The sequence below is a fragment of the Schistocerca piceifrons genome, chromosome 5 (assembly GCF_021461385.2).
Source record: "Schistocerca piceifrons isolate TAMUIC-IGC-003096 chromosome 5, iqSchPice1.1, whole genome shotgun sequence".
Taxonomy (NCBI): Eukaryota; Metazoa; Arthropoda; class Insecta; order Orthoptera; family Acrididae; genus Schistocerca; species Schistocerca piceifrons.
The window spans coordinates 91,788,243-91,815,080 of record NC_060142.1 but is presented as its reverse complement, the minus strand read 5'-3'; the positions used below and the strand labels follow the sequence as shown (position 1 = coordinate 91,815,080).

The following is a 26,838-nucleotide window of genomic DNA, read 5'->3' as shown; positions in this document are numbered from 1 at the left end:
ACAGTTCTGGTACTGCAGTCCTCCTTGGGTAAGGGGTTCTAAAGTGGTGGCCATTAAGGTGAAGCATATTCTGCCACTTGGAACTTTTGGAAACAATTTGGCAGAAGCAATTCATTTGGGTGGACAAATGGACCATGATTATTCCCATATACACAAGATCATGCAATAATCACATAACTATTTCCAAAGGTGGCAATGCCTATGACATGGGAGGATATGTCTGTGACTGGACTGGAATATGATGTGCTGCAAGGATGCAAAGGACAGATCTTGCATCAGAATCTTGTGGAAAGAGGTTGGGAGTATGTGTGGCAAAATGATGGGCCAAGATATTAAACAGATTGGATGAATTGTGAAATACCACTTTGGGACAGGTGAAATGGATTATGTTAAGGATGTTCCTAATTTTCTCCCATACTATCCCCACTTGTTCCTTCAGTTCATCATGTACTATATGCACCCTGCCCATACCAGGATGAGCACACCAGTGCCACAATGCTAGTTCATTACCTTGCTACATCTATGTCCTAACTGCAGTTACTCTTCCCCCATTCCTTCATCAATCACATCATCTCACCCCCTCCACCTGACACAATCGCTCACCTCAGTCAGCTGGCAAAACTTAAGTCAGCCAGAACACTATAGCCATGCATCTGTATTGTTTGTTACATTAACTATCTCCACAACTTTGGCAACATTTTCTGCATTGTTTATGTGCCCGTTGACTACTCAATCCAACAATACATGAGTTGTTACCTTGACTTCCCATTACTTTAACACAAGAAATTGTATGTATAGTGGAAAAGAGAGCTTCTGTGAAATTTTTATTTCTTCTCTATATTTCATCCCACACATATGACCAAAGGGCCATGTTGTAGTGTGCACGAGCTTGATTGTAATGAAAGCTAGGGATGATAACATGGTTATCCGTAATCGGTTGTTAGTGGAACTACATTAATGATGATATCTATCTAAAAGCTGTAAAGCACAACTAGCAAACTATTTATATGTGGTATGAGTCAGTGGAAAGAATATATTTCTTTCTTTTTACTGAAGAAACTGTTTTAACGATTGGATAGATTGTTAGTCACTGTAAAGATGATTCATTGAGTTGCAACAGGACACAATAAAAAGGCTGTTACACATTATTGCTTTCGGTGAAAGCTTTCTTCCACAAAGGAAACACACACATACATTCACACAAGCAATTAAAACCTCACGTAGACATGACTGCTACCACCAGCAGTTCTGACCGGAATTTCAGTTGGAGCTGGTGGTGGCAGCAGTCATGTGTGTGAGGTGTGCTTGCTTGTGTGAATGTGTTGTGTTTTGTGCCTGCCTGCAACTCAACGAGTCACTGTTAACAGTGAGTAGCAATCTATCCTTTTCTTCATTGTTGATATTGCAACCTGGAACGTCCATTATTTGTTTCAAGGACTGAATAGTGTTGTGTCACCAGTTTCCAAATTTTTTGCTGTAGATACTTCAAGAAGAAATTTTTAGATAATTATACTTTTTGTAAACATGATTGGAATAACTCATCTCAATGTGAAATTTTAAAGTTAAAAATTAAAACAGTTTTGATCACATAAAATGTTTATTAAAATGGTAATCAGTCTATCTGCAGACTCTCTTCAGGCAATTCTATGATGGTGGCAGGTAGAGCTGGGGAACAGTTCAGGCATAGCCTGTTGAAAGACATATAATTTAACATGTTTGGCTTTGTTTTGTTTTCAGTTTTTATTTCTTCCAGTCACTCACAGCGCTGAAGAATTTTAGTAAGAGATGTTCATAACTATTTATAACTTACTGTCATGTGGTGATACAACAGTTATTCAGTTTCAGTTCTTCATACTCCACAGAACAATTATTTTTCCTCTTTCAGCAAATGATACCCGCTCTGTTCATCACCTCTACCTGCCACCATTAGTTAATAGCCTGAAGATGATCGGCAAACAGACTGAAACTGGTCACCATTGGAATAGATATTATTATGTGACCAAAACTGTTTTGATTTTTAACTTTAAAATTGTACTTTAGCTGACTATTAGGATTCCACAACGTGGTTTCTGACAGTTAAAACTACACATAATGCTGGTCTTTTGCTACCTTGTAATTCTGTTTTCAATTTCATCTTGGACTTTTTGCTGTATGACTGTTTCTGGACTAAAGTAGTTTCTTGAAGAAGAGCAGGCTAATAAAGTGTGCTCAGTGGTCTCATGAACAGGGGAGTACAAGCTGGTGCCTGAGTTAGCAACATTGCTCCCTTAGGCCAGTAGAATAGTCAGAAAGAAGGAAAGAAAGTAATGAGGAAGACAGAAAGAAGTGTGAGGGACAGAGTCAGGAGATGATGATTAACAGAAAAACTGTCATTTAACAGTTGTTACTTGGTTTTGTTTTCAGGTTTTATTTATTCCTGTCATTCACAGTGCTGAGGAATTTTCATAGGAATTGGTAATGGTTTATCATTTATTGTCACACAGTGATATAACAGTTATTCAGTTTCAATGCTTCATACTCTGTAGCATAGACTATGGTCTTCAGTCATGCACAGTCAGTTTCCTACTAGTTTTACAGCTGCTAAAACTACTGACCTGATCCAGGTTTTTTTCGTTTCCGTGATACGCTGTAGTTGATTGGGCCTTCTAACTTCTTGAAAGTCACCACTATAAGCATAAAATAAAATACAAACCATGCAAAACACAAGCATAAAATAGTAAGAGCTTAAAAATCATAAATTACAAACAAGCTGTTACTAAGAGTAACTGAAAAGTAGTAAGTACAACTACTCATTAGTCAACAAAAAGTGCAATGAAGTTAGAAATTATTATAATAATAAACAAAAATCATAAGACAAGCACTTTTTTTCTGCTTGAAAATAACAAAGAAGTGATGATGGACAGAAGCACTTACCTCCTGATTTTCCATGAAAGATGCCAGGTAATGTATCACAATGGTATTTTGTACCATCATTCACAAACATTTGTCTTATTTTGTTTGCTCTACTGTGTTGGTTAGTGTCATCATGGCGTAGGCTACTTAAACTAACTGCACGTCTCTGTTTCAGTTTGCGCGTACACTTCTTTGTACGCTCCTTCCTTGCTGCTAAGTTTTTTGGCATAGTATTACTTGAGTAAGGTAGACTGTAATTTGAAGTGTTAGAGCTAGCAGCACTGTCATGTGTAGTTTGATGCAATCTTCCAAAATTCAAACTATGCGATCCGTTCACATGCACTAGGACCCCTGGACGTAGTGGCCACTTGTGGACTGGGCGTGCTGGGTTCTGAGATGGTGTTACACTTGCGTTGCCATCTGGGCTGTATCACAATATACAAGGAAAAAGTGCTAGCACAACTCTCAGCATTTAATGCATATTATTCATTTTATGCATGCAGTCACAATGTTAAGCATCAACACATATTCTAAATGGTATCAGTCATGCTTGTTAAAAGGGAAACAAGCTTTTGATTGGTGATGGGAAATAGATAAGCTCAGCATAACTGTTTAACAATTTGACCACTGAAAATAATCTCTTTTATATACCATGTAACATTTAGATTCTTAATGGATTCTACATCTGTGTCTATATGGTATAAATTACTGTACACCGAATGGCAAGGAATACTCCTTATTGTGGTGGCACATATTACAGTTTTTCCTCACTTCAAGATGGGTGGACTATGCAATTAATGATTGTTTATACTTCTCTGCACCTGCTGGAAGCTGAAGGATGTTTCCTGATTTGTCACAGAAAACTGTTTTTTGAAATTCTGAAATAGGTTCTCACAGCATTATGGGCATTGTTCTTCTTGCATCTAGAAGGTCAGATTTTTGAGTAATTTTGAGACAGTTTTTTGTCAGTCAGACAAATTCATGATTAATCATATTGCCCTTCTTTTTATGTGATGAACATCTGCACAGATACTCTGGACTGAAGATCACACAGTGCTTAGCAATGCACAATATTTGACTCCTACTCATTCTGACAACTTCCCTTTCATCTTTATCTCCTTTATCTTCACAATAAATCCTGGAGTCTAAGTGAGCAGCCTCTCCTGCAACCTATTCCTCTTTCCTAACTAACTAACTAAAAAAAAAACTATTAAGTCCCAAAAGTTAGGACAGTTTCTTGCATTTTTATATGTGCCTGTCATCAATATTAACAATTTATATTTTATAATTTTCACCAGTGAATTTTGCTTTTGATGTGCAGAGTGATTATAATTAAAGTTCCAGTTTCAAAATGCTGTAAAAAAAATGATCCACTGCTCAGAATGATGTCAAATTGTAATGGAAAAAGTTATGGGATACAAAAAGGAACACTAGTAATGTTCAATTTTTCTACTGGATAGCCACTGCAAGCAGCAGAATAAAAGATGCGCGGTACATGGATGTCCTCAGTTTGTATTGGTGATGCTCAAACTGACTGTCTCAATACAGGATCACATGCTGCTAATAAAGCTCTTTTACAAGAACAGTGACTGTGGACCAGTAGCTCTGCAAAGTTCTGGACACTCAAGGGTCTGGAAAAAGCTGTTGGACTGATGTCTGCCAGGAGTCTGGGTAAAATGATTACAAAATTTGAAAAGACAAGCACTTCTAAAGTAAAATATGACAGAGGGAGGAAAACAATTGATCCGACATCAGCAGAAAATGTCACTACAGCTTTGCAGGAGGGATTGAGTGTAGGTGTGCCCCCATGCAGTGCATGGGGAATTGCTCAAACTTTGGACATGCCTGTGAGCATGGCACATAAAATTCTATGAAACGTCCTGCATTACTACTGATACAAAATTACCTATGTTCAGAAGTTTCTTCATGCTGACCTGCCAGCAAGACAAACATTTACTCTAGAATTTTTTGCTCACCTGAAGGTGGATGGTGAATGGACACGGAACACTCTGTGTACAGACAAAGCCCACTTCCATCTCCAAGGACAGGTCAATAAACAGAAGTGCAGAATACAGAGAATTGAAAATCCACCCGCAAATCTACTAGTACCCCTTCATTCTGCTAAGGTAACTGTGTGGTGTGCATTGGCAGTATCATTTATTGCAGGATCATATATTTTGAGACAATGGATCCTGTGTACCCTGTTACCTGTACTGTCACTGGTGAACTCTATGAGAAGCTTTTGCACACTGATGTCATTCCAACCCTTCAACAGCATGCACTTGTGCTTAGGGTCATTTTAATGCAAGGCGGTGCTCCTCTACACACTGCACTGCCAATGGAAACAGTGCTGCAGAGGCATTTTGGAAAAGATGGAATTATCAGCCATCATTTCTCCATAGCCTGGCCATCCAGATCATCTGATATCAATCTGTGTGACCTCCGACTGTTGGGTTATCTGCAAGATGATGTGTTCTATGCTCTGATTACAAACATAGCTGCACAATGCACAATGCAAGATGAATGTGACTCCTGAAACACACCAATTGTATGTGGAAGATACTGTTTCATGATTTCAAATTGTGGGCAGAAAATGGTGGACAGCATATTGAACATGTCTTGCACCAGTCTCACAACAATGAGAAACCTATTTCATTGCTGCCTTTTACGTGGTTTTTGGCGTCAGGAAAATTAAAAATCAATTTCATTCTTACCTTTTATGTAGTTTTTGGCCTCAGGACAATTAAGAATCAATGTCATTGTTGCTTTTTATGTGGTTTTTGGCCTCAGAACAGTTTAAAACCAGTGTGGTATGATCTTGAAGTGGTGGGTGGATTACTAACAGTGCCACAATTGTTGAATGTCAAACTCGTGCAATCATGCTCATTGGACAGTATGGTTAGTTTCATGTGCAACTCACACCATAGCTTCCAGATTGCAATTCATCTATCATTTGTACCCAAACCCATTTACATTATGACACTTACAATGCCATCTAGTGGGAAAATTTATGTTTATTTGTTTGTTTTTGTTTCCACATCATTTCCTCATTCTTCCATACTATTTTCCCCTGAAATCTAATATAATTGTGCACAGTGTCTCTTTTCTTTTCCCTTTTTTTTTTAAATGTAAAAGGTACTACATAAAATAAATTCTACAGATTCTGCAATGAATAAAATTAAGTTCAATAGAAATAAGGAAACTGATTGTCACTGCATCTACAACTAAATATGAATTTTATATCTGTGAAAAAAAGATATATTTTTCCTACGTGGAATGTTTCCCTCTATTATAAATATGAATTTTGGCACACATCTGGGTTCAGTGGCTGACCCAGCTCAAAGCCTTAATCAACACAGCAACACCCTGCCATATATGAAAGAAATTTCACCTCTGTTCTCTCTATCACATCCATTCTAGGGATGTCAATCATGCTGCACTAGTGGGAGACTCTGTCCAGTGTAGAAGGAAAGGGAAAAATATGACAAGTAGGAGCTTTGTATCAGTTTGTGGAATATGTCTGGATAACATGCACCTGGAAGAACACTACTGCAAAAGGCAGGGAGTGGTATAAATATCAGTTTGACACATAGTTGTAGCCTGTTTGCAATGTTTATTCCTTACATTCCTCAACAAGATGTATACTGTCTCAACTTGCACTGTCAGAGTGGTAAAGTGGTAATACTTCCATCGGTTGTAAATACAAAACTTGCTAATCAAACCTTGCATTGTAAACATTAATAACCCCCAACCCCCCCCCCCCCCCTTTTCACCCAAACCTGCAGATGAACGTTAAGTATTTCACAACACCATTTAAATCAATTACTGCTTTATCATTAAGGAACAAGGTGTCACATAAAATTACCATATCTTCTAAAGAGTATGTGCAACTTCTACTAGATGATTCTGTATTTGTGTCAGAGCACAAATAGTTTGGAACCTCATAAATGTGACATAAAATGTTATAGTGATCGAGTTTTGGTCAGTGTTACTTTGGTTACTTTGATGGCGTGTTTGTCGCTGTTAGTAGTAGTTTATCCTGTAGTGAAGTAGAAGTGGATAGTTCCTGTGAATTATTATGGGTGGAGGTTACACTCAACAACTGAGCTAGGTTAACAATTGGCTCCTTTTACCGACCTCCCAACTCAGCAGCGTTAGTGGCAGAATAACTGAGAGAAAATTTGGAATACATTTCACATAAATTTTCTCAGCATATTATAGTCTTAGGTGGAGATTTCAATTTACCAGATATAGACTGGGACACTCAGATGTTTAGGACGGGTGGTAGGGACAGAGCATTGAGTGACATTATACTGAGTGCACTATCCGAAAAAATTGATATTTAATTGATGATGCTCTTCACCATCACAACAGCTCTTCATGAGACTTTCTGATAAAAAATCCATCTGATTCTTTGCCCATAACTTTACATTCCTATAATTCAGCTTTCCATTTTCCTTTCCACAGTGACATTCTCTCCTGTTATACACACAATGCTTTCAGGATTTACTTTTCTTCTGAGATTTCAGTTTCTCACCTATAGAATAGCATCACTTTACCATTAATAACAATCCCTTATCTTGGTTTTTAGCTTTTCTCAACCTGAATTTAATATTTTGTCCCAATGCCATTAGTTACCACTATCTACTAATTTCACACTGAGGTAAATCAAATATTGTCTCTACTTATGCACGAGGGTAGACAAAGGTCTGGAAACGCTTTATTTCTATGTTAGAGCTCATTTCTTACTCCTTTTCATCATCACATTAATCAAGGGAAACAGTTAGAATCAGAACATACCAGCATTACATGAAATGCTTTCTTTTATGACATGTTCCAAACATCCTCTTAGTTACATTTGGTTACAAGCTAAGCTGCATTCTATGTGGGCATGATAAACAATAAGCTGTCTGTCTGCATGGATGGGCACTGACAAACTGTGGCCAAGTGGACCACCAGGTTACTGAGCACGCTGCCAAACTATGACAGCCTTCATTTCAATGACTGCTTCACAGTCTGTGCCATATGGTTACTTCCCGCCAACATCAGCTTTTCTGAATTGTACAAGTGGGAACTTTTTCTGCAATATAACCTACATTCCTGTAAGCCTCTTGTCCTCAATCTTCATTAGTCATTGTTCTCACCTATACAGCCTCCCTGTTCCCATTTCAGCACTATACAGCCCTCATTCCACCATCACACCCAGTCCGTTTACATTTATTCTTTTCCACGGTCCCCCCCTCCAGCCTTCTGTCTAACCTCCCAACTGCACTTAGTTGCCCTATCCTCTCTCCACTTCGTCCCTGCATGCCTCCAGTGGCACTGCACTGTGTACCACCCCTATTGCCACTCCCATCATGCACTGGTGCTGCTGCTCGCAGTGTGCTCCAGTTGCCTGAGACTGCAGTCGTGTGTGTGTGTGTGTGTGTGTGTGTGTGTGTGTGTGTGTCCTCTACTTCTGATGAAGGCCTTATGTGCCAAAAGCTTTCCTTGTGACCATATTTTTGTTATGCCTAACTCTTCAGCATCTTCACTATATGGTGAGTGGCAACTTTCCTTTTCATAATATTGTTACATTTTGTTATAATGTACAGTAAGTTGTAATTCTTCGATTCACTGCCAGTGTTTGTTGTTCCAATGAAACAAAGGTAATGTTGAAATATGACTCACTTCCTTGCTTGTACTGACATGTGACTAACCTCATTGCTCCACTAGCATCAAGCACATTGCATTATCTGTTAAGTGTTCATCATGGACTGTGCAAGCATATAGCATGAACTGTTCAAGTGTTCATCACTGACAGGGTTTCCAGTATGGTGTAACGGAAGTATATTAAAATGCGGAGTTCCCATTTTGAACATTTCATTTAGGAAAGTGTTTCATACTGTGCTGATATGTTCTTTTCCTGTATGTTTCTCACGACTGATGTATTGAAGACTTGTAGAAACTAAGCTCTAACATGGAAATAAAGCATTTAAAGACCAAGGTCCATATAATATATTTTCTTTCTCTATGTGTGCAGAATGTTTCTTGTAAGTTTGGCCATACCTTTTTGTTACACCCTGTACATGTCAATCAGTAGTACCATACTAATATTTCTTCTCTGAGGTAAGTATTGGCCAGCAATTCTGTTTAACAATTTTTTACTATAGTGTTCAACAATCAGGACATGTCCTTTTAATTGAAGTTGTACAATACCTATAATTACATAAGAAATGATTTAAGGTTTCCTCATTTCCATAACTAAAGAACTGCAAAATTGTTCTAAACATTTACTGCTATGCTGAGCTTCAGTGTTGGGAGAGGAATACAGTGTGATATCACTGCAAGAAGAAGAAGAAGAAGTGACTACATTCATTACTGCAAAGCAGCAGGATTCCCACATTACACAGAAACAGACATTTATTCATATAATCAGAAAGTGGAGAAGAAAAGGGTATTCCTTTATTTGAGGTTTTTTAAAAAAAATGTTTATAATGATTTTATCAGAAGACTTCTTTTGAGTATCTACACATGATGATTATTCTAAATTTCACAAAATTGGCCTAGATGTATTCATTAAGTGTTGTGGACGATTAGGTATGCTAGCAGTCTGGACTCCCAACAAAACTGTGATACCGAGACAAGTTGTATGTGTGTAGCAATTAGGAGACGTCTGAGGAACATTTTCTTGATGCAGCCAAGCACATAAGCAATGATGAGCATTGTCAGGAGTGGAATCATGAAATAAGGTTTGACAAAACGAGCACCATGGTTCAAGATACAAGTTTCTGAGATACCATAATTGGGGAATCTGACAAGATCAGGGAGTTGAATCTAATAAACAGGCATAAGTGCTTCACATTAAGTGAATCTTGTGATTTTGGGTGGTCATCTGCTCTGTGAGAGTTGGAAAATGCCATGGATGCAAGTACTACAAAGAATGGCTCCGTCAGCATTGCAAAACATATGCACTACAGGAAGGGTTGTTGCCAGAAACAAGCATTGGACTGGAATACAAATATTTTCACACTAACAACAAGCCTTATAGTCTGGTTTGAGTCCAGATAATGGGAATATCAAAACACATCACACACAGTATTTGACAAAGATAGCAAGGGCAATTACTAAAACGTTTTTCAACTATGGAAAGACTTATTAAGCTACGTTTATGACCAATAGTAAAAAATCTAAATTAATTTTTATGTAAGGTAAAGCTGTCCTTGAATTGAAGGGTGGTTTGAATACTGCACTGTTGCACTAGATATGTCCCTGCCTTTACCCAACCTTCGAACTGACATTCCTGTCAGCTACAGAAAGACCTACAATGTAATATGGGCTATGAATTATAGCAGAACTTTACTTTTTTCACATTAATCAAATCATTGCAGAGACAAAAGAAATGATAAGTGACAGGGAAGAAAATCACTGCCAGAGGTGAGACATGTGATACATGACAGAAATAGAGTCCTGGGACTGACAGGAATGAAGCCAAGTCCTTTGGATTGGAGACTGACATTTACTCTTTTAGCCACTCAACAGAACTAAGCCAAACATATTATTAAAAATAACAGGTTACTTTAATTACTGACATTTCTATTAACTACGAGTCTAAATTACTGTTAGAAATGCAATGGATCTCTAAATTTGTAGCAACATTCTCCATTCAGTATCTTGCCTTTCAGCATTCAAATTTTCCTTTCTATAATTGACATGTTAGAAGGCTTAAATATATATTCAGAAGTTTACGACTCAATGCAGATGGCAAGGAGCTCTGTTTGTCAAATATTGTCCTAAATGTCATTTTGTGGATGTCGTCCAACGTCAGGTAACAAGGAAAGCACTGATACTGGACATGTTACGGTAAATGCAATTCACTGGTGCACACATAATGCAGTGAAATATTTCAAAACACCATTTTTTGACTGTTTTGTTACCTTCCTATCATTAGGTTTGAGACTGACTCTGAGAGAGGTTTATTAAAGATATAACTTTCTAGAATAATGAAAAAATTAACATAGCATTTTTTTAAAATTTTAGTTTCTTTTACTATGTGAAGAAATGATGTGTAATTCATACACATATTTTACAAGGCTTCATGGGATTTAGGATGCATAATGGAGTTGCTATATATCATAATAATACTGTTAGCAGATCAATCACATCTGTAGATGGCAATCAATTGCTGCAACCAACAGTGTGAACACTGTAAATTTTAAACAATCTTGAGGTAATAAATTATTACATAAGCAAAGCCTTCATGAAGAAACTGTCATTCAGCTGAACCAAAATAGTCCAAGGGGGTAGAATTTTACTCAGCTTCCTGTCTTTGCAAATGATATTTTTACTTCAAGGAGGCATTAAGTTAAGAGATGAGATTTACACAGTTAGACCTACAAATTTATAGTTAATGAGAAAAAGGGCCACATTCAGGATGCAGGAGTAAGTCAGATTATAAAACTGTTATAAGTACTATGACAATCATAAGATCTTTCCATTGCAGGGTACAATTTCATATTTTCAGACAAATAAATTAATCCAATGCTAAAATGCTGACAATACATCCAAATCTTTATCCATGCTGGTGTTTCATATAATCAAACAGGAATTACTTTTCTTTTATTGCAGTATTACCTACACCAGCAAAAGAGATCAATCAGCATGATCACAAAAACATTTGATTCCTACACGATTGGGTTGAACCAGGTGAATGTATCTGAAAACTGCTTAACAATCACAGACACCAAATTAATGACGAAGTGCTCCATAACATAGCCTTCGCTTGACTGAAGGAATGGTTACAAGCAACAGGTATACAGTTATGCATTTTGTAGAAATATGAATTTTTGGAAACCATACCACATGGTTCACGGATTACATTAAACTGTACACTCCCCCCCTCCCACATCTGGCAGGTTGTCAGTTCAATGGTCAAAAGGTGGCAAGAACATATAGCCAATGGAACCATTTTAGTAAAGCACTGTGTTGTTCAAACCAACCTTCAGATGGAGGACAAGTTTAACTTTTTCATCACAGCTACAAAAAATAAATTTTTGGGCTTTGGAATATCAAGAGAGAGAAAATCCTTAAATTATCTAAGAAACAATAAACAGTCATTTGACCTACAAGTAACATATATTACAGAACTCATATCACTTTAAATAGGATTAAGAAGGGCTTGTAATTCCCCGTCATTTGACATGATCCATTCTGGATTAAATAAACTGCAAAGGGAGGATACAATGATGGCTAATAAAATGAAGTACCCACATAGGGATTTCAGAAAGTAAGTTATACATGTCATATCACATAATATCATTGTAAATCAAGAGTGTTGAACTGTCAGAAGAGTATTCATGTTCTGGGGTTCGTGCAAAAACAGTGCTTTTGTGGTATGGATAAGGTTCATCACAGTGTGTGACTGAAATGACACAGCGACTGCAAATGTACTCCGAAGTTTACATATGTGAGACAATACCATTTTTGTGGGTAAAATATTTAAATTACACACAGATTCACCAAGAAATTCTGGCACTATATAGACCAAATGCAGTGTTGTGCCCAGCCATAATGAAATGGTGCCAACAATTTGACCACTCTGCAAAGACTTGGGCGATGGTGATTTACACCTACATCTGTACTCTCCAAACCACCATGAGGTGCATGGCAGAGGGTACATCCCATTGTACCAGTTATTAGGGTGTCACATATGGAATGCAGGAAGAATGATTCTATGAATGGCTCTGTGCATGCAGTGATCATTCTAATCTTATCCTCACAATCCCCTATGTGAGCATACATGAGTGAGTTGTAAGCAATCTCTTTTGTAGACCGATTGCATTTCCCCAGTATTGTATCAGCCAACTGAAGTCTACCCACTGCTTTACCCACGACTGAACCTATGTGATCATTCTATTTCATATCCCTAAAAAATGTTACACCCCCAGGTATTTGTATGAGTTGGCTGATTCCAACAGTGACTCACTGATATTATAGTCATAGGATACGACATTTGTTTTGTTTTGTGAGGTGCAAAATTTTACATTTTTGAACATTTAGAGCAGCAAGTTGCCAATATCTGCACCACATTGAAATCTTATCACCATCTGAATGAATATTTATGCAGCTTCTCTCAGATATTACTTCATTATAGATAACTGCATCACCTGCAAAAAGCCTGATTTTACCAATAATATTGCCTGCAAGATCATTGATAAAGCTGCAAGGGATTAGCCGAGTGGTCTAGGGCACTGCAGTCATGGACTGTGCAGCTGGTCCCGGCGGAGGTTTGAGTCCTCCCTCGGGCATGGGTGTGTGTGTTTGTCCTCAGTATAATTTAGGTTAAGTAGTGTGTAAGCTTAGGGACTGATGACCTCAGCAATTAAGTCCCATAAGATTTCACACACATTTGAACATTTTTTTCATTGATAAACAACATGAACAGCAAGGTTCTCTGGGGTGCACCTGAAGTTACTTCTACATCGAGGATGACTCTTGATCCCAGGTAACATTCTATGTCATCCCTACCAAAATGCCCTCAATCCAGCAACAAATTTCGCTTCATACCCATCTGACCAACCTACTGACAATAAGTGTTGTTGTGGTAAGTTCCCATTCTTCTCGGAAATTAAGAAACACTGCATCTATCTTGTTGCCTTGATCCAAACCTTTCAACATGTCATCTGAGAAAAGTACGAGTTGGGTTTCACTTGATTGATGTTTACAAAATCCATGCTGACTGGCATCAAGGAGGTTGTTCTGTTCAAGATAACTCATTATGTTTGAGCTCAGAATGTGTTCTAAGATTCTACAACAAATTGATGTCAGGGACATTGGACAGTAGCTTTGTGGATCACTTTTACTACCCTTCTTGTAGGCAGGTGTGACCTGCACTTTTGCAAATAACTGGGCATGGTTTTTTGTTTGAGGGATCTATGGTAGATTATAGTTAGAAGAGAGGTGAACTCAGCAACAAATAAAGTATAGAATCTCACAGGGATACCATCGGCGCCTGGTGCTTTGTATAGTTTTAATGATTTCAGCTGTTTCTCAACATCACTGACACTAATGCTTATTTTATCCATCTTTTCAGTGGTACAAGGATTAATTTGTAGCATTTGTCCTTTGATGGCCAATGGCTATGCCACAATGGTCACATCAATTCCTGTCAGATCACTGAAGTTAAGCACTGTTGGGCTGCGCTAGCACTTGGATGGGTGACCATCCAGTCTGCCAAGTATTGTTGGCAAGCAGGTTGCACTCAGCCCTTGTGAGGCAAACTGGGGAGCTACTTGATTGAGAAGTAGTAGCTCTCGTCTCATAAACTGACATACGGCTAGGAGAGCCGTGTGCTTAGCACGTGACCCTCCATATCCATATCCAGTGTAATCTGTGGGCTGAGGATGACACTGCGGCTGGTCGGCACCATTGGACCTTGGTGGCCTGTTAGGGAGGAGTTTAGATTATTTTAGTTTTAATTTTTCAGGAGTTTCCTTTGTAAAGGAACATTTGAAAACAGAGTTAAGCATTTCAGCTTTTGCTTTACTGCACTCAGATTCAGTTCCTGCCTCATTTGCTAGGGACCGGACACTAACTTTGGTGCCAATAACAGCCTTTAAATACAACCAGAATTTATCTGAGTTCTGCGAAAGATCACTTCTGCTACAGTAGTTACTGAAGGCATCACACATTGCTCTTTTGACAGTCAAACGCGTTTCATTCAGTATCTACCTATGGCCCTACACTTTGTTTTACACCAAGTACGCAGTAATCTCTGTTTCTTTAGAAGTTTCTTTGCAATGAATTTGTGCAATGGAGGTTCCCTCCTATTGTGAACTGTTCTACTGGGTACATATCTGTCCAGTGTGTTGTCAACCATCCTTTGAAACTTGTGTCATAGTTCCTGTATTTGCTCCTAACCTGTGCTGAAAATCTCGAGTTCCCCATTGAGATATGACACTACTGAATTTTTATCTAGTTTATCAAACATATATATCTTTTCTTGATTTAGCTGTACTTTGTACTTTGGTAATCATTGTCACCACAACTGCATCATGGTCACTGATATCAATTTCGATGTGGAAATCCTCAAGGCATCAGGTCTATTTGTTGCCATTAGATCCAATATTTTTCCGTGATGAATTTGATTCCTTACTATTTATTCTAGGTAGTTTACAGAGAAAGCCATTAGTAAAGTTCCACATGATGTCTTATCATGCCCACCACTAACAAAACTACGATTTTTCCAATTAATTGTTGGATAATTAAAAGTCTTCACCCTTTGCCAGGCATTTAAGTGTAATTTGCAGAGTATCCACAGACAACTGAATGAGGTGGTGCAGTGATTAGCACACTGGACTCGCATTTGGGAGGCTGACGGTTCAGACCCGCATCTGGCCATCTGATTTAGGTTTTCCATGATTTCCTTAAATTGCTTCATGCAAATGCTGGGATGGTTCCTTTGAAAGTGCATGACCAACTTTTCCCTATTCCGATGGGACCGATGACCTCACTGTTTGGTCACTTACACCAAATCAACCAACCAACTATGTAGATGTAGATGTAGATGATTACAGTATGATTGGGGAACATCCGTGCAAGTGAACTGAGGAAAGGGAGGAAGGCTACAGATATCAACCACAGATGACAGTCTCCACATAACTGAGGAACTGATTTGCAGCAAATGAAAGGTGAAGTCATTTTACAAATATGGGGATGTTCGCACAGTTGTTTTTGGGTGGCTCTGTGAACAAGGATTGGATTTATAGGTATAAATCCACTGAACATCTGGTAGAATGTTCTGACTGTTGTTTACAGAGACATGTGTTATTGTTGAAATTGGTGTCATGTATCTGTGTTACTTTGAAGTGTAGTGCAGCAGTCAATAAAAGTTACTTGCCCTGCTGTAATATTATATAACTTTGGTTTTTAAAGTCCCCCTGCAAATGTACGTTTTTCAGTACTGCTTCACTTATGAATTAACATACATTTAAGTGTTTTATCTTACTTGAAAGGCACATAGTTTGAATATGCTACTGAAGGCTGGGAAAATGATACATCCCTCCAGATGAATAATTTAACTGTTACAAAAGATCATTTCTGAAGTTAGAAACAAGATTAGAATGTGAAATGCCATTTTTTGAAACGCCATATTTTGCTACCCTTAAACTGGATGCACAGGAGATGAAAAAATTTAATTCTGGAAGAGTCTTGATGCTCATCTTCAAACAATTCCACAGTATGAGCCTATTACCCTTGGTGGAAACTTCAATCAACATGTTGGATCTCAGTGAGAAGGATAACAGCGATATCATGGGGGATGTGGACTTGGCCTGAAAAATAATGATGGGTGTCACATGATGCACAATCCACAGACTCCATGATCAGTTTGTGACCAACACATAGTTCAAAAAATGGGTATCGTATCCTCTATCAGTGGAGGCTCTACTAGACATACTGATATATCAATAGCAAGAAGAAGGTGATATATATGGAAGGGGTTCTGTAAGACAGCCACTGCTTTTTTTTTTTTTTTTTTTTTTTTTTTAAAAAAATTGCACCATGAAGGAATTATCCAATGGAAATTGGTACATTAAGAGACAAAAGAATGATCATAGTTTTAGAAAAAATGCATGATTCATTCAAGAGAAAGAGCTTCATAAATTGAGGAAGTCAATAATGAGTTGGTCCACCTCTAGCCCTTATGCGAGCAGTATTTCAGCTTAGCACTGATTGACACAGTTGTTGCATGTCCTCCTGAAGGGTATTGTGCCAAATTCTGTGCAACTGGTGCATTAGGTCATCAAAACCCTGAGATGGTTGGAGGGGCCTGCCCAGAATCCTCTAAATGTTCTCAATTGGCAAGATATTTGATGAACTTGCTTGCCAAGGAAGAATTTGGCAAGCACGAAAACAAGTAGTAGAAGCTCTCACCATGTGAACAGGTATTATCTTGCTGAAAAGTAAGCCCAGGAGGGCTTGCCATGAAAGGCAACAAAACACAGTGTAGAATATCACTGATGTACTGTTGTGCTGGAAGGGTGCAGTGGATAACAAGGAAATGCACACTGCTGTGAAAGTAAATGGCATCCCATACCATCACTTTTGGCCGTCAGACTGTATAGTGGGAGAGATTCTAGCCTGAAGATGTGACTGGAGATACTCTGGACAGCAGTGGGATACCAATCTGACTGTCATCTGCCATGCTGCCTGACAATAAGGAGTGGTGATCTGGAGTGTCATTTCTTTTCTCTTGTCATCTGCAGCCCCCTTACTGCACAGTGGTATGTCAACTATATTCAGTGCCCCATTTTGTTGCCCTCCATGGCCGGCCATCCTTGACTTACACTTCAGAAAGATAATGACCACCTGAACATGGTGAGAGTTTCTGCTGCCTGTCTTCATGATTGCCAAACCCTACCTTGGCCAGCAAGGTCGCCAGATCTTTCCCCAACTAAGAACATTTGGAACATTATGACCAGGACCCTCCAACCAGCTCTGTATTCTGATGATCTAATGTGCCAACTGGACAGAATTTGGCATGATATCCCTCAGGAGGACATCCAAAACTCTGTCAATGTGTGTGTTAGAATGTGCTTATAATGGAAAAATTTTCATAGCAAACAAAACACCTAAGACTGGATCTGAGTGAAGGAAGTGGTGGAGAATGAGTGAGTCCAATGGAACAAACTCGTGAAAGCCTTACCCAATTTATCATTTAAAGCCTGTGACTGTGGGAGATGCTGAGAGGCAACAACTCTCAGAAAAACAATACTGGGGCAAAAATACATTCTTAAGCAAACCTGGTGGTGGGATGATAATTTCATCAACTGATTAAGAAGAAAAAAATAGCCTTTAAGACTTGGATGAGCTCATGTCTTGATAATGAACTTCAGTGGTATCAAGTCCCAAAATTGGCAGTGAAAAGAGCAGTGGTGCTGTGAAGGCCGGTGCTACCAGGATTGGCATCATCATCTTATCTCACAACTACCAGAAGGCAACATTTATCGCCTTGCCAAGTCCTGCAATCATTCAATCCATTGTCATGTCATCTATGTCAAGGGAGTCAAAACCAAACTGTTATGAGACCAACAAGCTATCCTTCAACAATGGCCAGACTACCTTGTTGATATACACAACACAGAGTTTGCTCATGCACTGACTGCAACTCATGGACCACTTCTAGGCCCTCACCTATCATTTCAGCTGAGTACATAATGGTTGTCATCAAGAACATGGAAAATGATAAAGCAACTGGCCTAGATGATGTAGCAGCAGAACTCCAAAAAATGCTTGGGACAGATGCTTCAGAATTTTTATCACACTTTTCAACCAGATCGATAACTAGCATGGGAGCTACAGTCTGAAATTATAAAGAAAATGTGAGAGACTATTAAACTTACCATCATGTTCAGCTCCTCTGCCATATATTGAAATTATTCAAACAAGCACTGGACAATAGGTTCATAAACGCTGCCACAGTAAAACCCAACCAGTAGGAATTCATTAAGAGTTGCCACACCACCAATGCAACCCAACCCAGGAAGTCCCAGAGGCCAATGAAAGCTGGAGACAGCTTCTGTACCACAATACTACTAGTGTGGTTTGGAGTTTAGCTGAAATTTACCCACTTTTTTAGATCACTGTCAGTGCTCATTAAGGCCCTGCCCTACCACTGCTACTATACATCCTGTGTATAGATGCAGCAGCAGCTGACATATGTTTACCACATCCCTGGACATGGATGATGTGATCCTAGCCAAAGAAACAAACTTTGACCCCAACATCAGATACTAACTCACAGACAGGCTGGCTGAGAACAGGCTAAACTTCCGTACTGAGAAGACTGCTTATCTGGAATTTGGTCCCCAAACCAGAGTCACTATTAGTACTAGTTATAAAAACAATCAGAAAAGCAGGCATTTCAAGTACTTATGGTCCATTGTCATCACAAATTGTGATGACACTTCTAATACTCAGGAAAGGGTAAATGGAGATAAGTCATTGGCGTCCTCTGTGATGAAAAGCTGTGACTACGTAACTGACCAAGCACTTGGACAGACAAGTACCTAATAGAAAAGGTCATCATCGGATGGACCCAATTGTATACCGTCTCCATAAAGGAACTTTTAAGGAAAAACACGGATGCAATAGATGTAAGACAAAGCATAAGGATATAGACAAAGAGATGCTAAATGAAACACACTGATTGTCAAAAGGGCGATGGGAGAAGTCTTTCTTATCTTATCAAAAGACCTTCCATAAAGCCCAAAGAAATTTTTTTGTCATTTTAGGCTGGAACTGAACTGGATGTTGGTCCCACTGGACCAGGGAAGGATGGGGAAGGAAGATGGCTGTGCCCTTTCAAAGAAACCATCATGGTATTTGCCTGAAGCAATTTAGGGATATCACAGAAAACCTAAATCAAGATGGCTGGAAGCGGGTTTGAACCACTGTCCTCCTGAATGTGAGTCCAGTGTGCTAACCGATGTGCCACTTCGGTCGGTTTGAAAAGTGTGACAAAAAATTCTGAAGCAGCTGTCTTGAGTATTTTTTAGAGTTCTGCTGGTATATCATCTAGGCCAGTCACTTCAGCATTTTTCATGTTCTTGATGGCAATCATTATGTTCTCAGTTGAAACGATGGGCATAGGTCCAAAGATGGTCCAGGATTTGGAATTACTGGATGTGCAAATTCTGTGTTATGGGTATCAGCAAGGTAGTCAGACCATCATTGATGGACAACTTGTTGGTCTCATAACAGTTTACTGTTGGCTCTCTTAACATACATGAAGTGTCCGATGTCCTGGACTGAATGGTTGCCAGCAGCACTTAATGTAGGATCCTGAGATTCATGAATGACACCACAAGAAATGAAATTGAGGGTAGCAAAAAAAAAGGCATAAATGCTAATCTCTACTTTCAAACATTACTTTAAAATGGAAAATCCATGTGTACTGCACCTGTTTAATTCTTATACGACTACAAATATTAATGATACAGATATTAATGTCAGGGGTATTGAGAAACAGCTGAAATTGCTAATTTGAACAATGCTCCAGGGTTTGATGGAATTCCTCTTGGACTCTATAAAGTTGGTGCTGAGTAAGCCCCTTATTTAACTATAATCTACCACACATTCCTTGAACAAAAACTACACCCAGTAGTTTCCAAGAAGGGTAACATCTGTTTCCAAGAAGGGTAACAGAAGTGACCCACAAAATTAGTGTCCAATATGGCTGACACCCATGTGTTACACAGACTTAGAACCCATTCTAAGTTCAAACATAATGATATTTCTTGAACATAATGATCAGTTAGGTGCATACAGCTTGCCTCCTGACGACTCCTTTTTAGGCAGTATGCAGCATGTTATCTTGGATAAAGAATCACTGACAGATGGATAAATAAATTAGGGTCCCCCCTTGAAAGTATCTTGGTACCATTGCTGCTGATGTTGTAAAGTACTGATTTGTCAGGCCGTATTAATAGTAAACCCACATGTTTTGCAGATGATGCAGTTATCTACAATGAAGTACAGTTTCAAAAAGCTGCACAAATATTCACTTAGATCTTGACAAGTTTTCAAAGTGTTGCAAAAATTGACAACTTGCTTAAAAGTTCACAGATAAAGAAATGAGCATTTCAGAAAAAAACAAAAACATGAAATTCTATAATGCCAATGAGCCACAACTGTAATAAGTCAACTCATGCAAATACCTCAGAGTAACAATTTGTAGACCAAGAGACGAATACACTAAGCAGATTCAGAAGGATGTAGGTTGCAGTAGGTACTGGGAGATGAAGAAGCTTGCACAGGATAGAGTAGCATGGAAAGCTGCATCAAACCAGTCTCAGGACTGAAGACCACAACAACAACATGAAATGGGATGATACTATAGGCTCTGTCATAGGTAAAGCAAATGACGTACTTATGTTCATTGGCAGTATAATGGGAAAATGCAGTCAATCTACACAGGTGAGTACTGCAAAACACTCTTACAACACGTTCTAGAATGTTGCTCAAGTGGGTGGGTTTGCACCAAATACAAACAACAGGGCATAGTGAATGTATACAAATAAGGGCAGCACAGATGGTCACAGATTAGTTTAATCAATGGGAGATCGTCATGGAGATGTACTGATTAGTCCCCTATACATTAAATCATGACTTGTGTGTGTACATAATGAGGTAATAAAAGTTCTGATTCTAATTAACTTGAGCTGGCAGATGCTTCAAGATGAACACTATCCAGTAAGAACCAACTTACAAAGTATCAAGAATCAGTATTAAAAATGAGGAGTCTAGGAATATACATATCACCCCCACAATGGCGTCAAAGACAAGATTAAATTAACTGCCACAGACACGGACACATTTAAGCAGATATTATTCCCATGGTCCATATGTGAATAGAATGAAAGGAAACGCTAATGTACAATACTGCTCATTAATTTCAATACACCCAATAAATGACTTATAGTTATCTGTACATAAGGTCTAATACCGTGGGTACGGTTGAGGAAGCAAAGGAACAGTACAATAGTTGTTCATGTCATGATTTTTGTTTGTGGTCATCGAGATACAATACTATCCAACAAACAATGTGGTGTACATAAACATTATGCATCTATCTGATATGTTTGTTTACCTATTTGCCGATGGATGCCGCATTTGGTGCACCTGTGTTGTTCCCTGTAGTGATGTGATGTCTGCAGCAAATGGCAAGCATTGCAGCGATACATAACATGTGGTTCCTGCATGTCAGTTCCTTCATGATATTGAATTATGCACATTGCTAGTATGGCTCCATGAGTGGAGATATCCATAGAAAAACATGCTGCAATTGTAGCACTTATCCAAGCAGGTTTATCTATTAGCAAAAATTGTGAAACAGTGTAGTGTGTCTACAAGGGTAGTGCAATACACCCTTCACTGCCAGAAGGCAACTGGTAGCAATAAGGACTTACCACGACTGGAATGACCCCATAAAACAACTAAAAGTGATGATAAATATATCAGAACTACCAGTAAGAGAAACAGATTAAAAACAGCACCCCAAATTTGTGCATAATTGGTAGAAATGAACACGACAACAATATCTGTTGCAACAGTAAAAAGGAGACTGACAGAAGCCGGCTTGAAAGGATGTGTCACAGCAAGAAAACCCCTTCTAAGGCCCATAAATAAACAGAAGAGAATTGAATAGGCTAGAAAACAGCGTAATTGGACATTGGAAGAGTGTATGAAGGTGTTATTCACTGATAATCGAAGTTTGAGATTTCTGGAACCAGAAGAAGAATATTTGTTCACCGATTTGTAGGGGAAAGGGTAGCCCAGCAGTGTGCCATACCTACAGTTAAACATGGTAGAGATTCTATTATAGTTTGGGGATGTTCTGCCGGAGATAGAATTGGCGACATTGTGAAAATAGAAGGATGTATGGATCAGAAGCAGTAGCACCGCACACTTCAGTATCATGCAATACAAAGTGGATTGTTCTTAATAGGGAAAGGGTTCACCTTACAACAGGATAATGACCCAAAACATTGTTCGGCATGCTGTACAAACTACACTGCATCAACAGAAAAACAGAAAGTACTGAATGATATGGTATGGCTGTCCCAAAGCCCAGATTTTAATCCATTGAAATGGTCTAGGATTAAGTGGACAGACGTATCAGCGATGTTAATATAACCAGCAAGGAACATCTCTGGAATATTGTTACAGATGTGTGGAATCATATCGATCCACAATACCTACAAAAACTGACTGACTACATGCCTCGAGTTTGTGAGGAGTATACTTTCATGAAAGTAAAATATAATGATTATGATTGTATTATATATGTGGAAGTTACTATAATTATATTTTGTGAGATAATGTTTGATTTGTGTTGTAAATCTGAAATACCGGGGTGTATTGAAATTAATGAGCACTAGTGTATGATTCAATGGAGAGTTATCTCCTGGCATAATGATCTGTTAAAGTATGATATGTAGATGTAGATAAACTTATGAAGCTGACTAGATCCTGAAAAGCTGTCAGTGTGTGCTGTTTCGAAAGTATTGAGACACAGAATTTGTGATGTCAGACGGATTGTTTCCTGACATGTAATGTTATTTTATGATAGAAAAAATTACAAGCAGCAGGATCAAGAACAGGTACATCCAAAAACCTCATAAATGTTTTATGTTCAATAGAGTCTATTATTTGTTATTTCATATCTCAAATGAGTGATAAAATCTTGTCTCTGAACAGATGAACATTCACTTTCGTGGATATTTCTTTCAAATGAGAATCTCTTTTTGTATAATTTGATATTAGAATATATCAATGGCTTATATCTTATTATGACAAATCCCTTAACTGCCTAATGGAAGTTGGCTTGATAGTTAAAAGTAGGCCTACACAGAAACTAACCATGAATTTCAATTTTCATATACTACAGACAACAAGAAAATTTTATTTCTGTCATAAGAACTATTTCAAGTAAGAAAGTGGAACAAATAGTAATTTATTCATTACTTTCCAGGGGTCTGAATTTGTTAGCAAAATTTTCAATACAAGCTCAAAAATTGCAATACATATGTGAACATCACTATCGAAAATGTATTTGACCAGCAGCACACAACTGAATTATCAGATACGTAATTCATTTAAAAGATAATTGTTTCATTGCATCTCTTGATTTTTAGCCCAGATGTGAATATTCTCGAGTGGTGATGTTAAATAACTGAAGAATTAACTAACAACTATGAAATTATTAAAAACCACTTTCTGATTATACTGGATGCATTACAAATGTGTAAGTTACACTATGAACCAGGAGAAGTACACAGCTGGTCATGTGCAAAACTGAAACTAATTATACAAGGGAGTTCACAATATTAAGTTATCTCATCGCTGCCTGTCTTCCTGTAAATAACTCAGGATTATGGTTAAAGAACAGTATTGTGAGTGGGATTTTGTTTCATTTTTTTTATTGAGTCATAAATTCACTTAAGGCAAAATGTGTACTGGAGCAAGCAAATAGCAAAATTAAATCAGAAGTTTAGGAGAAAAGGTATAATAAATGAAACAGGATACAAGCATGTACTGCATTCTGGTTAGTAATAATCAGGGGCAGACTGGCTACATGGATAGCTACCAGAAATAAATTAATACCAGCATATGGTAAATAAAGCTGAATCTCAAATTGTAAAAAAGACACCATGCTTTCAATTATGCATGACATACTACTCCACTACAATATGCTTTTCAGAAAGAATAATGTATTTTTCTCTGAAATTTACATTATGCTGGCAGAAAGAGAGAATACACAGTAAAGCCAATCCACCTCTGAATAAGGAAATTTTACATCTGAAACCAATATGTACTTACTTTAAATAAAACAGAAGATACTTATCTGCCTAAAACCTGCACAAATAATATTCTGTGTTTTATAGGAAAAAAGATAAATTAAACAGTTCAAAGCAACTCCATACTTTACCTTTCCTACTGTATTAATTATACATGTCATGAATAACTGTCAACTTGGTTGGTAGGGGAGTTGCAGACTACAGTGCATGTTTCATAGCACAATAAATGTGAATACATATATTTAAAGTCTCCTGCCCTGCTAGTTTAGTTTCAATTAAAACCTCAAAAAGTCATGCTTTCTGCATATAATTATTGTTACAGTAATGAATTCAACCAAAGAAATAGTGCATTGAAGTGTAAAATGTAGTTTGAGAGTCCCAGTTGCTCTTAATGAGCACAAGTCTTTCGAGCCTATCTTGTAAGAGGATTAAGAACCAATGTGAAATATATGTAAAACTTAAGAAGCTTATTACATATCAGTTATAAAGTTACATAAAGAAGTGAGTAATTTATAATTTTAGTTATATGGAGGACCATGTTTGTAAAATCACTTTTTATGTTTAATGTATTCCAAACTGCAATTATAAAAAATCCACCTGGAAGTATATGTGATTTTTGCGTGCATCTGATGAAAAGTAACAAATCTGACCATTTATAAATTCATTTAAAATGTTCTCTATAATATAAAACTACTTCATCAATGAGAAACAGTAATCCTTAGAAGGCTGATACAAATCCATTTTCCAAACTATAGCATATTCAGTCCTTCACCTGCTCTTAATGTGAGTAGTAGACTAGTTCCAACAATTATATGTTTTAATGAGAAATTTAAAGACCCTTTTTTTTGCAGAAAAAGTTAATAAAGCATACTGGACACTTACTTTTCTCTCTCCTCGAGCTCCACTGGATTATTGTCTATAAATTAAAGGTAAAAACATATGTTAGTTAGCTTGCTTGTTAATGAGTTAACAATCATTGAGCACTAGCAATTGATGCTACTTGATATTCTTGAGAGTGTCATGTGAGGTCATTCGGTGTCCTGTAGAAATTCGCTTATTTATTGCCACAACCACATGCATGCAAGAGCACCCACAGCTTAGTAACCCTGTGATAGAAAAAGAGACAAAAAGGAAGCACGCATAATGTTTTTCCTTTTTTGTTTCGTAGTAAATTTTAGTATGGAGACATTTCGTGCGAGAAATTATACGAGGCCACAACAAATACAACTAAAAACAAAATAAAAGACACACACACAAACATAAGAAATCTATCATTCTAAACAGTAAGTGAGGACGAATTGATACTTCTTTGCATGAAGTGAGGAAGCTGCATATTGACATTAATACCATGACTCTATTCAGTACCCTTTTAAGTTTTGGTGCTACTGTACATGCATCTTTTATTCTTCCAAACCTTGATCTGGAAGTGTGTAGGAAACGATAAAACAAGATCCATCAATATGCCCAATGTAACATTTAAGAGGAAATACATTTTTAAAGAAATATATGTCACATAGATTCTGACAATATGTGAGAGCAGATAGTTTATGAAGAGTTACCAAATGAAGACAAAACTTATACTAAATATGTTTAATGCTCAAAATAATTAGCAGCTGTATGTTGGCAGAATACATTAATAGGATAAAATTATGCATGGCACAGAATATTTGTAACAAGGTGCCCTATACATTCACTAATAATGTGTGTAACTGTGTGGCATTGGCTTGTATCATTTTCTGGATTCATTCACCAATGTTACATCATCCCAATATCAATATTTGGCAGTACCAATGACAAAAACACTGAACTGCAAGACATTCACAGCCAGAACTGTCATATTTATTAAAATGTTCTGGGTTATTATGTCATGGTTAAGTGAATTCCTTGAAGAAACCCCAGGTATTGTGCGCATCTGCCAAGGACATCTTCGAGGTGTTGTAGCTTGTACAACTGTATGAGTCGTACCTGGCTTGCTACTGACTACAGTAAAAGTTAATACCTATGTGATCCCATGCAGGGTGTGTTACCATATGTTTTCAAAACTTGAGCACAACTGGCTATTGTTGGTTGCTGTCATTTGCTATTGCCATTGTCTTCTGCTGCAGGGCAACAGCAATAGCGGTAGACAGCAACTGAGAAGGGAAACAGCCTTTTACCGCAGTCAATAGCGAGCCATGGTATGAAATGAACACTCACAGAAGGAATAATCCCATTGGAGACATCTTCCACAGATGGGCACAAACTATTGGATTTCCCATCGAATAATGGCCCACAATATTTTGATAAGTCTAATAACACTGAAGCCAATGATTTTCAAAGGAAATAACACATTCTGTCAAGGCAGCTTAAGCAAAATTTGTAGTTCCTAGCTCCACTGCTGATGTTAATATAAACTAATGCTGCAACACAAAACAGGGAGGGCATATGTCTGGGAATCATGATTGCCTTTCCTGATACTTTGGCTGATAACTTTCCACTAACTCTCTTGAAAAGGACAAAAGGCTCACAGTAAGATATTGCAAGAGGAACACATGATGTCCCAGAGGAATCTCCAAAAAATGATGGAATGTCTTATTCACAAATGAAACTTCTAGAATCACAAGGTGCT

At 37.9% G+C, this 26,838-nt stretch overlaps 1 protein-coding gene across 1 annotated transcript in view; it reads right to left on the bottom strand.

The window, feature by feature from the left end:
- The window catches only part of LOC124798758 (hemicentin-1), a 1,218,631-nt gene that overhangs the window by 55,128 nt on the left and 1,136,665 nt on the right, over positions 1–26,838 (bottom strand). Inside the window, exons 19-21 of the mRNA XM_047262286.1 lie at positions 25,113–25,146; positions 2,914–3,317; positions 2,595–2,666 (exon numbers count right to left, since the gene is read on the bottom strand). Of these exons, the coding sequence (XP_047118242.1) occupies positions 2,595–2,666; positions 2,914–3,317; positions 25,113–25,146 (510 nt within the window). The remainder of the gene's footprint in view (positions 1–2,594; positions 2,667–2,913; positions 3,318–25,112; positions 25,147–26,838) is intronic.